Raw genomic sequence first — 12,147 nt, forward strand, 5'->3', positions numbered from 1 at the left:
AAATTGTGGCTGTAAAATGCATTGCATACGTGTGTGTGTGTGTTCATGCACCAAGCCTACGAGGCTCGAATGGTAAGACATTACCGAGTGGATTAGCTAGCTCTGCTAGTCTTTTTATTTTTATTTATTTTTTTAATCTTAATTGGGTTAAAGGAACAGTCCACCGTATTTCCATAATGAAATATGCTCTTATCTGAATTGAGACGAGCTGCTCCGTACCTGTCCGAGCTTTGCGCGACCTCCCAGTCAGTCAGACGCAGTCAGACGCGCTGTCACTCCTGTTAGCAATGTAGCTAGGCTCAGCATGGCCAACGGTATTTTTTGGGGCTGTAGTTAGATGCGACCAAACTCTTCTGCGTTTTTCCTGTTTACATAGGTTTATGTGACATGAAACAAGTTCAGTTACACAAATTGAAACGTAGTGATTTTCTATGCTATGGAAAGTCCGTACTATAATGACAGGCGTACTAACACCTTCTGCATTGATATCTGAGCTCCGTATCAATGCGCTGCCGAAGCGCGCAGAAGGTGTTAGTACGCCTGTCATTATAGTGCGGACTTTCCATAGCATAGAAAATCGCTACGTTTCAATTTGTGTAACTGAACTGGTTTCATATCACTGGTCATATAAACCTATGTAAACAGGAAAAACGCGGAAGAGTTTGGTTGCATCTAACTACAGCCCCAAAAAATACCATTGGCCATGCTGAGCCTAGCTACATTGCTAACAGGAGTAACAGCGCGTCTGACTGACTGGGAGGTCGCGCAAAGCTCGGAGAGGTACGGATCAGCTCGTCTCAATTCAGATAAGAGCATATTTCATTATGGAAGTACGGTGGACTGTTCCTTTAAAGTGGTGAGCGGGTTTGACTGATGGTTGCTGATAGTTGCCATGGATGCAAACGGTGCGCCTTTTGGCGGATGCCGCCTTTTTCACGTCTGTCTGGGGGACTTGTGTGAATCGTGCAGATCCGATGAGTTTTTTTTTTTTGGGGGGGGGGGGGGGGGGGCGTTGGAGTGTCTGATTATAATTTCATCAAAGTAAATTCTGTATTAAAATTACTAAATAAGCAAATGCCGTTACAGTCCATGAAACACAGGAAGTATAAGTATGAGAAAAAAACAGTAAATCAGAAAGCTGCGCACGTAAAGCCAATTGGCTGCGCGCCATTATCTGCTGCTGGCTGCACTTCACTGCACGCGCAAGGATTTCCATCAGTCAAGCGTAAGTTACGTAACTGGCTTTACGTGCGCAGCTTTCTGATTTACTGTTTTCTTCTCATACTTATACTTCCTATGTTTCATGGACTGTAACGGCATTTGCTTATTTAGTAATTTTAATACAGAATTTACTTTGATGAAATTATAATCAGACACTCCAACCCCCCCCCCCCCCCAAAAAAAAACCTCATCGGATCTGCACGATTCACACAAGTCCCCCAGACAGCCGTGAAAAATGCGGCATCCGCCAAAAGGCGCGCCGTTTGCATCCATGGTTGAGAAACTATTGGGGAATACCTCTTTGCTTCACTTGTATGGTTGTCTGTAGTGCTGGACCTGAATATTCACCTCTTCAGATATTCATTCATTGGCGTGGTGTTCGGTTTTCAATTCTGGGAGTCAGATATTCATTACGTGTGGTGTTTTGTTGCGAAATCGGAAATTGCTGCATGCAGGCACCCTTCAAATGCAAGATGTAATGACTTGAAAAGTAAATTTCTCCTCAAATATTTCAGCGGGAATAACCCCAACGTTTGGTTCTCAAGCATGTAGAAATGTGGGCTGGTTCTCAAAAGGCATCAAGGTAGAACTGGTTCCACACTGGTGCTGAACTCAGGGTTTTTTCTAGAAAAATTTTGTATGAGGGCGCTCACCATGGCAAGGGAGCGAAGCGGGGGGGGATGGTGCCGGTTGCCCCCCCTGCCGTGCAAAGCCTTTGAAAAATGCTCCAATGGGACATTCTGAGGCTATCTGAGAGGGAAATTGTAACAAATTGTCTGTCAACATTGAAAAAGAAAGAAGTAATCTTCTTCTGCCCCGGACAGTCTTTGGCTTTCTTCCGCTTCATGCCGCGGGATGACATCTTTAAATGCCCAAGTGTCAACAAAAACAACTTGCGAACTACTTCTGTCAAAAGCTCCCGCGCCGGTGGGTGAAAGGTCATTCAGTCTCGAGAAATCTCGCTCTACAAGTCAGCTGACCTTGTATGTAACCCATGTCAAATCTCGCGAGAGCAGCTGCGACAAGTAATCAACTAAACAACATGGCGCCTCAGTCTGGAAAACGCCAATTCGGATTGTTTTTGCACCGTCTGGCGGTGTATCTACTATGATTGGAATATTTTTGGAGCAATTATAACGTATTTGATGATCAGACACATTGTCGCGTAGTGTTGCTGGGATGTTTTCACGGAGTCGGTAAGGGGGCGCACGCCGAGAGTAAGAGGGCGCAGCACCCCTGTTCCCCCGTTTAGACGAAAGCCTGCTGAACTGGTGGGAAAGCACTATTAGATATTTTATCAGGTTGCTTGCATTGTCGGAGGGTGTTGTAGTTCTTCCTCGATATTTTCTCAGAGCACAGTTTGCGCTGCCATCATTCCAGATGGCTGTCGTTTTGTCATCTGTTTATTAGTGCGATGGAATACGCTGGTCGTTTAGCATCACCTGGTGAAAATAAACGTGGTACAGATGGGCACCTGATACCGAGATCAGTATCTGTGTGTATCTGATATTTATGGTGATCAGCTTTATGTGATGTATTAGTTATTATAAACGTATTGGGGGGGAAAAGTGTGTGTAGTGTCTTGGGTGACTGATGAGAACCGTGTGTGTGTGTAGTCTCTGTTGAAGTGTTGACTCTCGTATAGAAATATCTACGTGCTAAGTCGCGCTAACTCATACAGTCAAGCTGAAGTGTGTGTATATAATGTGTGTGTTGATCTGATTATTATTTGAGCGTTTTGTGCATGTGGAGAGAGAGCTTGTGCAGACGAGGGCAGATGCAGAGCTCTTTTCTTTATCTGCGCTCGTTCCTGTGCGCTGCAGAGGCGGAGAAGACGGCTCTTAGAGGGGCTCTCGCTCAGCACTGCTGTAGTGCTGTAGACCGCAGGAACAATGAGGGCCTAAATGTGGTGCTTCAGCTATTTCTGGAACACTCAGCACAGCATTCTTTAACAGCAGACCAAGTTTCTGCGTTTATATGTTCTGCTCGTCGGCCAAATCATAAGCATGGGACACGGCAGGGCAGGGACGCGATGTACCTCGAGCTCTATGCGTATCACCTAGAGTCAGCTCCGAGCCAGCAGGTGATGAAATGGCACTGTGCAGGACATTTGATCTGTCATCTTGCTTGGGGAAATAACAGCAGCCAATGATGGATAGCTTGCAAAATGCCAGTATAAGATCACACACAGGTGTTGGGAGGAATAGGATGACAAACAGACAATAAATACATCTCTCTCTTTCGGTTCAGTGCTCATCCAAGGCAGTGTCTCGAGTCTATTTTTAGCGTCTTGGTGAATTTTCTGAGCTAAACAAGTGCTACAGATTGCTCGTTATTAGCCGCATTTCCGAAATATCCAGATTAAACTTCTTTTTGCTCCTCATCTGCATATCCTGACCCGGCGTTCTCGCTTCCACGTCTCGGCCGTTTCGGGGGGGGGGGATCTTTCCTCTTCCGAATAACAGTCTTGAACAACTGCGTCCGCTCGTTATGGAAGTTCACTGTTTTGGGACATTTTCCCAGCAAAGACCTAGCCTGGGAAATCCCACGCTGCTTTGCACAATCGTTCCGATCTGAAAAGACAGCATGGAAACTATGGTCTAAAGGCTCGCCTGAGTTAGGGAGCCAATCAGAGAGTGGGGAGGGGTGGAAAGACGGTGACGCATACTACTCGACAAACGGAAGCTTGTAGTTTATTCGGGACTGTTTACGGATCACATTTAACATGGCTGCGAGCGATACGAACCAAACTTTCGATCAAGCTTTAGACACTGTTCTGAATAGTTTAGAGCGAAAGTGTTTTGCCTTCTCTTTCTCTTTCCTTTTCTTCGTCGCTCTAACTATGTCACTGGGTACAACTGCCATGATTGGCCATGGGCTACGTATACGCCAAAGGATAGACATTCGCAACGTCCAATAAACGGCCGTTGACAATCGTAAACCACACCTCCCCTACGAGAAATTCAATAGGCGGATTCCAGACCATATTTCACTTGTGATATGGTCTGGTGTTAACCAGACTAGCAAAGACCCATTATCTTGAAGATATGTTGGTTTAGGGCTGGAACCAAATGGGACGTGGGTAACTCGAACCTGGCTGTTGTGATGCTCTAACATGTTAAGCAGTTAGATAAATAAAACCCGTGTCCTTTCACCTCATGTAATTTTTTTTCCCCTTTGTGCGTGTGTGGGAAGTCTGATTTATTTATTTTTTTTTTTTATTTTGGTGAATAATTGTGCTTTCCATATCTTGAGGGCTGGGTTTATACCATGAGTGCTTGTACGCAAGATGGCTGCTACGTATATCCTGTTTTCTTTGGAACGTTGATGTCCATAACTGACTGAACAAACTGGAGCTGTCAGAAGTCACATACTTGCGTTGGAGTATTAGCACTAACTTGTTTTACTACAGTGTTCAGTCTTTCTTCTTTTGAACTTGCTGAAAAGTGTTTTATGGAGCAGTGTGTTGGATTTTTAGATTAGCGAACACTTAAATTAGATCATCGTTGGTTGGTTGGTTGAGACACAGCTCTTCTAGAAATAGCTGGTCGACATGGAAACCTGCTGCATGTTTGTTTTGTGTGATGAGCAGCAAGCGGATGTTGGTTTTAATTTCAATTGGAATAAATACGCAAGTGATTAAGAAATCGCACATGCTGATTGGTCGAGAAATTCTGACTAACAGTTATTCACTGAGATGGATAATTGTTTTAGTATCAATACACAGGTGATTTTTTTTTTTTTTATTGCATTAAAAATATATATTTCGTACTTTCAAAGCAGCATGCAAATATAATGCGCTTAGACTTGTGTCACTTATCTATGCCAAGTCACATAAAATACTTTGGCCATCCTTAAAAAAAAATCCGTTTCCTGTCCACCGGGTGAGCAAAAAAATTTTCAGTCGGGAGGGAGGGATTTTTTTTTTTTTTGGATGGATGGATAAGAAATCGCAATGCTGTTTTGCTTTTTCTTTCAGTACTTTTTTTTTATTACAAAAGCAGACACATTTAATAAAATATGACAGTTTAATCAACTGAAACTTGTACAAAAACTTGAACATTTTAAATGCTGACTGCAACATTTGCAAAACTTTTACAAAGGTACTTAAAATGTCCGACACACGGACTTTTTGTAGTTCTAAATCGACCGTTAGGCCTAGTTCGGATGAAATTACACTATTAAAATGATCACTGAATGATTTGTTTTTCTGAATCTTTACTATTTTGTTGTTCGCTAGAATACCATTTTGCGATTTCACACTTGAAAACTCCGGATCCGCTTCCTTCATGGTGGCTGCCATTTTTTTGTGCCGCACGGCGCATGCGCAGAGCTGATTCAGTTCAGAGTGCGCGCGCACTCGGCGGAGGCAGTAGTGTGTCGGAGGGGACAGAAGCAGAGATAACGCTTATTTTGTCTCCGGTAAACCAGTCTTCTCTCGTTCAATTACGTGCTGGCATCAAAAGACACCGTTGGTTGTAAATGAAGCCAAACTGAGTCGTTGGAGTGTATTTTCATACACAAATGGAGAAATGTTCGCTGAGTGTTTGTGTAGCCCCACTGCAGACCGTTGTCGTTTTTAATTCATAGCGTGCTCAGCTGCGTGAATGTGTCATGCACCGAAAATAAGAGATTTACAAGCGAGGAACGCCTCATGATGCAATACGCAAGAAAAGAAAAGATTTACTGCCATTTTACTTTGTATTTGAGTAAAGTGAATAAATAAACGGTCTGTGGAAAATACATTTAATCCTGGGAACTGCGTGCACAGGAGTTTATTTTGTGTTTACTCCCCCCCCCGGCTGGCTACTTATTTGTCATGGCTGGCTAGTATGAGCCTTAGTGGAAAGCCCTGGGAATGCGGAAATGTCAAGTTCGATTTTAGATTTATGAACCCAAAAAAATGTCGAAAAACCGGTGTTAAAAAAAAAAATTCAACCGCACAAACGGCACTCACCCGGCCGGTGGACCAGAAACAGAACATTTTTTAATAATGGCCCTTTGTTTTGAAGTCGATAAAATAAATCACAATCCCACCTTACCTTTGAATACTTTTATACCAGACTTCGTAGCATCTTTAGTGCTTTTAGGAACAGCGTTTTCTTTCGTCATTTGTAATTCTTCCTCACTTACGGTGCCGAAGCGATTGGCTACTGTTTTGCCGAGTCACTCGAGGTGATTATCGAGAAATTCAGACCATTTCTCAATAATCAGTGCACGTGATTTCCTATAATCACGTCCGTATTTATACTATTTCTCGATAATCATCTCGAATGACTCGGCAAAATCGCTGCCAATCACTTTGTCACAGTAAGTGAGGAAGAATTACAAATTATGAAAGAAAATCCTGATCCTAAAAACACCTAAAGATGCTATGAAGTTTGGTTTAAAATTATTCAACGGTAAGGTGGACTTGTGATTTATTTTATTGATTTTCAAAACAAAATATATGTATGTTATTTACCAGCTGGGAGGTCCGTATCGTGAAATACCGTGACCGAGGTCTTGAAAGTACTGATCGAGGCCGAGGTCACGGTATTTCATCATATGGACCGACCTTAAGCTGGTAAATAATGTATTTATTTTTTTCTTTACCAAATTCTAACAGAAAACGAGAGCGCCCGAAAGGGAAACCGAGCCGAAGCGAGACGCCATTTTGAATCCTCATTCACAGCTGTAATGCAAATGGCTTCCTCCTCGGTATACAAGTGCACTTCCATGGCAGGAAAAAAACTACATTTTGCCGCCTATGTAGTCCCCTATTTATACAAATAGGAGTCATTCAGGATTCAGCCATGTTTTTGCTCGGCGTTAGCAACAGTTAGAGGTTTTTAGCTTTCTCCTGAAATGTTTTATTTTATTTCTTCTTCCTCAGGGTAGTAAAACTCGCTTTCGCTGTGAATACTGTCGTTATCGCTGTCCATGCTGTAAAATTAATGCTATTCTCCTGAGACATGCTGGCAAAAATGTATAAGATTTTTGATAATCTTATAAATAAATCTTATTAAAAAAAAAAGATAAATGTTGACAAAAAATGCTACTAAGTTTGTTGTTTTGAACGAGCGAGTCACCAGAGGTCTGTAACTGGGGTCCGTACCATAGGATACGGACCCGCTCGCCAGCCAATCAGAGCGCAGGATTTGATGAAAACCGCACCTTGAAAAAAAATTTATTTTATTTGAATCGACGTAGATAAGTGAGAAATCTGTGTGCACCTTTATTACATTTGCATGCAGCTTTTGAAGTTTGAATTTTTATTATTTTTTTTAAATACGTGAGTTGTTTTTTAAATCACGTGTGTATTTATACTAAAACAATTATCCCCCTCCGGCTCGGTGAATAATAACCACTGATATTCACTTGACCTTCGGCGAGCAGTTGCTAATTAGCCCTTTTGTTTGTGCATGCCTTTGTTGACTGGTCCGTCTTACCCGCTTCGATGGCAAATTTAACCAGTGTTCCACTGAACAAACAATTGAAAAGTCTGATTGAAAAATGATTCTTGTCAGCTTTAAATCTAATGCAGGGTGGTTTTCATTCTGCATTTGTAAGGTGTAAATGGTCATGTTGAAAACCAACCGGGGGAAAGTTACAGCAGTAACGTCTGAACATGACGAGAGACTGAATAAGCAGCTGAGTAATATTTGTGGGGGGTGCGAGTGGTTGAATATCCATGATGTTCAGGAGAAACCTGTGTGTCTGAATGATGGCTGGTCCTGGAGTTTTCAGAAGGAGTTTTAATCCCCATCACGCAGCAATGACGGTTTGAGGGAGGAAGGAAGAGCTCTTCAAGTCAGAACACACATCGATCTTGACGTTTATCCGCAAGCATTTCTCCCTAACGAGCCTCTCAGGACGAGGCAGGGCCGTGTGACATGTCGAGTGTAGAAGTGCGGAGTTTTGCAGGCCTGCGCAGAAAACAATTCGCTGTCTCTTTAAAAAAAACAATAACTGTCCGACTGCTTCTCGAGCTGCTTGTCTATGCTAATGAGGTTAGCGCTGGTTGGTTGGCGCTGAATACCTGTGCCTTGTGATTGGCTGGTGTCTGTAGGGGAGGAGCTGGGTGTGGATGACAGCTGGGTGCCTGCCAGGCAAAAACAGCCTGACACTGATTGTGAAGGGTGGAGAGAGAGCGAGAGTGATAGAGCGGTAGGAGAGAGAGAGAGAGAGAGAGAGGGGGAGAGAGAGAGAGAGAAGACGGGCGTGCTTACTTCATGATGCAAGGTTAGGATGTTTTGTGTGTGTGTTGTGGGATGTGAAGCAAAGGCTCGAGGGGTTGGGTGTATTGTGGGTTGGGTGCGGTATCTCGAGTGGTAATTTTCCTTTTTTGACGGTATGAATAAATGCATCCGTGTGGTTGAGCAAGCGTATGTGTATTTGTGTCTGGCAGGCAGGAGGTTGGGTGTGGTGCTAATGTATTATCATTCCACCCCACCCCCCTCTTTGTGTGTGTGTGTGTGTCTGTTGGAGCAGTGGAGTAAGAAAGTGAGGTGGAGGGGTGGAAGACAAGGAGGTTTTGGAGGAGGAGGAGGACTGGGCTGTGAATGAATGGCATTGTTTGCTTGGCCATGCCTCTTCTGCTGCTCGCTCTTTTTCATAGCCCCTGGCTCGATCTCAACACACAGCATCTGTGCTCGGCACCATGCAACGCTCCCTCCGTGACCTCGGATGAATAAGCGTTTGCATTGTTCATGCAAGATCTTTATGATTAACATTTTTCAGAGCATTTTTCTCCCCCCTTAACACTGTTTAAACTGGGCCTCGGTTGTTTTCTCATCTCTTGGCAGCCATGTTTCTTCATCCTCCTCTGTGTGCATGCTGCGAAAAAAGGCCCAACATGAATGGAAAAGAATTGAACAAATATTTGCATTGTAAGCCTCCTACTGTTACACTCGGCAATCAGCTGCTTAGGGTTTTAGCGAGAGTGAAATGGAGACGAGCGTTCTTGGGTTAACAGCTTCTGCTCTCCACAGGTCTCCAGCAGGCAGCTGAGTGGACACCTGTCAGTGGGGCAAAAGGGCACTGCTGTTCACTTTTACTGCTGTGTATGCGCTTGTATTTGTGTACGTTTAAGGATGTGCTAAATTCTAATCATCGATGCTTTTTCATTCATGTTTGCTGTATTTTAAAAAGGTGCCTTTTTATATAGCTCTGAACATGCTGGTCTGGGTTGTTGTTGTTGTTGTTTGTTGTTTTTTAAATGAATTATTACCAGAAGAGGAGTCTCTTGATGGTGTGAAAGCCATTTGTAGCAACTGGAATGGTAACTACGCTGGTGTTTTCATTACTTAAGCTTAGTGAGCCCATGTATCTTCTTTCAGATACGAGCTCTTCATCCATCCAAAAAAAAAGCTTCTTGATTTCATAAAGAGAATCCTGAGTGTTTTGAACTAGCCAAGAGCAAATCTAGGGTCAGCTTTCTCTCTGAAGGTTTTTGTTCTCACCTTGTATCATTTGAATGCAAAGTGTGCACAGCCTATTGTATGTTCGAGCAGCAAAGCTGGTAAAGCGCACAAATGAACGCATAGTTCACAGAGGTGGGGTGTACCAGGAGTTTGGCCTGGAGGATTTGGGTCATCATGAGTCATATCAAAGCTCCCTGCCCCCCCACTCTCAGCCCAAATACCCTCATTCCTCCTGCTGCTTCTGTCCACTTCTTCTTCCTCCTCGACCCCTTCATCTGTTTACCCTGCTGTGGGGGTCTGGAAATGGACAAGGGCCAGCGATGATGTGATTCTTGTTACACCCATGTGCGCACTGAAATGCGATACGCTTTTGTGTCCGTCTACATGCAGCTGCGCTTCTTCCATGTCCTTAGAGTTACACGAGCTTGACAGTGCGAATGTAGGCGTCGCGTTTAGCATAAATTCTGCCGAAATTGGAGGAAATTTGAGCCACCTGTAAGATTAGCTTTCAGGTTCACGTAGGGAAATTAATGAGCTGGGAAATGGAAAGTGTTGCATTTTATGCAATTAAGTAGAAACACGTTTAATGCAAATTATGACTGGATCAGTTAAATAGATTTTACAGAAGCTTAACTGCTTTCTTTGTGTGTAAACGGAGCGCTTAATGAAATGCTACATGTGCCAAAAGTAGCGATAATGCAAAGGGGCGATGGTCCCACAGGGAAGTTCCAGTATCCGATATGATACATCTCCACGTCCCAGCACGTTAAACTCTGTCTGATTGATAAATAAATAATGTGGCCTGTATTGAGTCTGAATGATCTTATTAAAGCTTGGCCTTTATGATTGGTTAAAAAAAGATCGCACCGTAAATGTTTGATATATTTATGTTCTATTAGACACATCCTTCCCCAAGCGTGAATATTTTTATCCAAAGCTGAATAATGTCTGATGCAGCATTTTTACAAATCCTACCAAGATGTGTTGTGTGTACTTCTCTCAGCTGCAATGCCAATGAAACGCCTCGTCTCTGTCCTGCAGGCATTCGCCCACCTATCTTAAACGGGCCCATGCACCCTCGTCCTCTGGTGGCGCTCCTGGACGGCCGGGACTGCACAGTGGAGATGCCCATCCTGAAGGACGTGGCCACTGTGGCCTTCTGTGACGCTCAGTCCACTCAGGAGATCCACGAAAAGGTAGATTTAATACACTGCAAACGGTTTGCGGTTTTGTGTCCAACTGTAATAATAATAATAAATAAATAATAATAAACGTCTCCGGTGTCCGTCCAGGTTCTTAACGAGGCTGTAGCTGCATTACTGTATCACACGATCTCACTATCACGAGACGACCTCGACAAGTTCAAAGGGCTTCGTGTGATCGTGAGGATCGGCAGCGGGTTCGATAACGTGGACGTTAAAGCCGCTGCAGAACTCGGTGAGTTCTGATAACTGGTTGAGCTCCTGGTTCTGATTTTGATTCGATTAGCTGCTTGGGCATCGAATCTCTGTCCATGTTTATGAATTGGTTTGAGTATCTAAGAAATACTTGTTTAATAAGGCTATATTATTATTCTCCATCTATCTCCTACACTCAGGTATCGCAGTGTGTAATGTGCCAGCTGCGTCTGTGGAGGAGACAGCAGACACTTCCATGTGCTTGATCCTGAACCTGTACCGCCGGGTCACCTGGATGCACCAGGCCTTGCGCGAGGGCACTCGAGCCTCCAGCGTCGAGCAAATCAGAGAGGTGGCAGGAGGAGCTGCTCGCATCCGAGGAGAGACGCTGGGCATCATTGGCCTCGGTGAGTCATTAAATCACTCATCTCGTCCACTTGGTATAACATTCTTGGGTTGAAGCAGTTTGTAGTCTAGCTTTGCGGGTTTTTTTGTTGCGTTCCTAAGTTTAGATGACAACAGAATTGTCATGTATAGGGCGAGCAAGTATTATTCTATCCACATTCACTGGATACGAGTAATCGCCCACTCTAATTGGCTACTCGGCTATCAGCTCATATACCGTGAGTAAAGAAAAACAAAATGGTGGAGTGTGTTGCTGAACCAACCGAGGAGGAGGGGGGAGGAACTCGAAAATAAACCCCCCCCAAAAAAAAAAAAAAAGCAATAAGATATGAAATGAACGTATTTGATGTTAAAGGAACAGTCCACCGTACTTCCATAATGAAATATGCTCTTATCTGAATTGAGACGAGCTGCTCCGTACCTCTCCGGAGCTCAGATATCAATGCACTGCCGAAGCGCGCAGAAGGTGTTAGTACGCCTGTCATTATAGTGCGGACTTTCCATAGCATAGAAAATCGCTACGTTTCAATTTGTGTAACCGAACTTGTTTCATATCACTGGTCATATAAACCTATGTAAACAGGAAAAACGCAGAAGAGTTTGGTCGCATCTAACTACAGCCCCAAAAAATACCATTGGCCATGCTGAGCCTAGCTACATTGCTAACAGGAGTGACAGCGCGTCTGACTGCGTCTGACCGACTGGGAGGTCGCGCAAAG

The 12,147-nt window shown here is 43.8% G+C and overlaps 1 protein-coding gene across 2 annotated transcripts in view; it reads left to right on the plus strand.

Annotated features, from left to right (window-relative positions):
* Positions 1 to 12,147, plus strand: part of LOC132890473 (C-terminal binding protein 1) — a 35,832-nt gene that overhangs the window by 9,732 nt on the left and 13,953 nt on the right. Inside the window, exons 1-4 of one of the 2 annotated variants that reach the window (XM_060927344.1) lie at positions 8,351 to 8,445; positions 10,668 to 10,822; positions 10,919 to 11,063; positions 11,224 to 11,430. In XM_060927344.1, the coding sequence (XP_060783327.1) occupies positions 8,436 to 8,445; positions 10,668 to 10,822; positions 10,919 to 11,063; positions 11,224 to 11,430 (517 nt within the window). In that variant the 5' untranslated portion in view covers positions 8,351 to 8,435. Of the gene's footprint in view, positions 1 to 8,350; positions 8,446 to 10,667; positions 10,823 to 10,918; positions 11,064 to 11,223; positions 11,431 to 12,147 lie in introns of those variants that run through there. The other variant, XM_060927343.1, reaches the window with a different exon arrangement.

The sequence above is a fragment of the Neoarius graeffei genome, chromosome 8 (genome assembly GCF_027579695.1).
Source record: "Neoarius graeffei isolate fNeoGra1 chromosome 8, fNeoGra1.pri, whole genome shotgun sequence".
Lineage (NCBI taxonomy): Eukaryota > Metazoa > Chordata > Actinopteri > Siluriformes > Ariidae > Neoarius > Neoarius graeffei.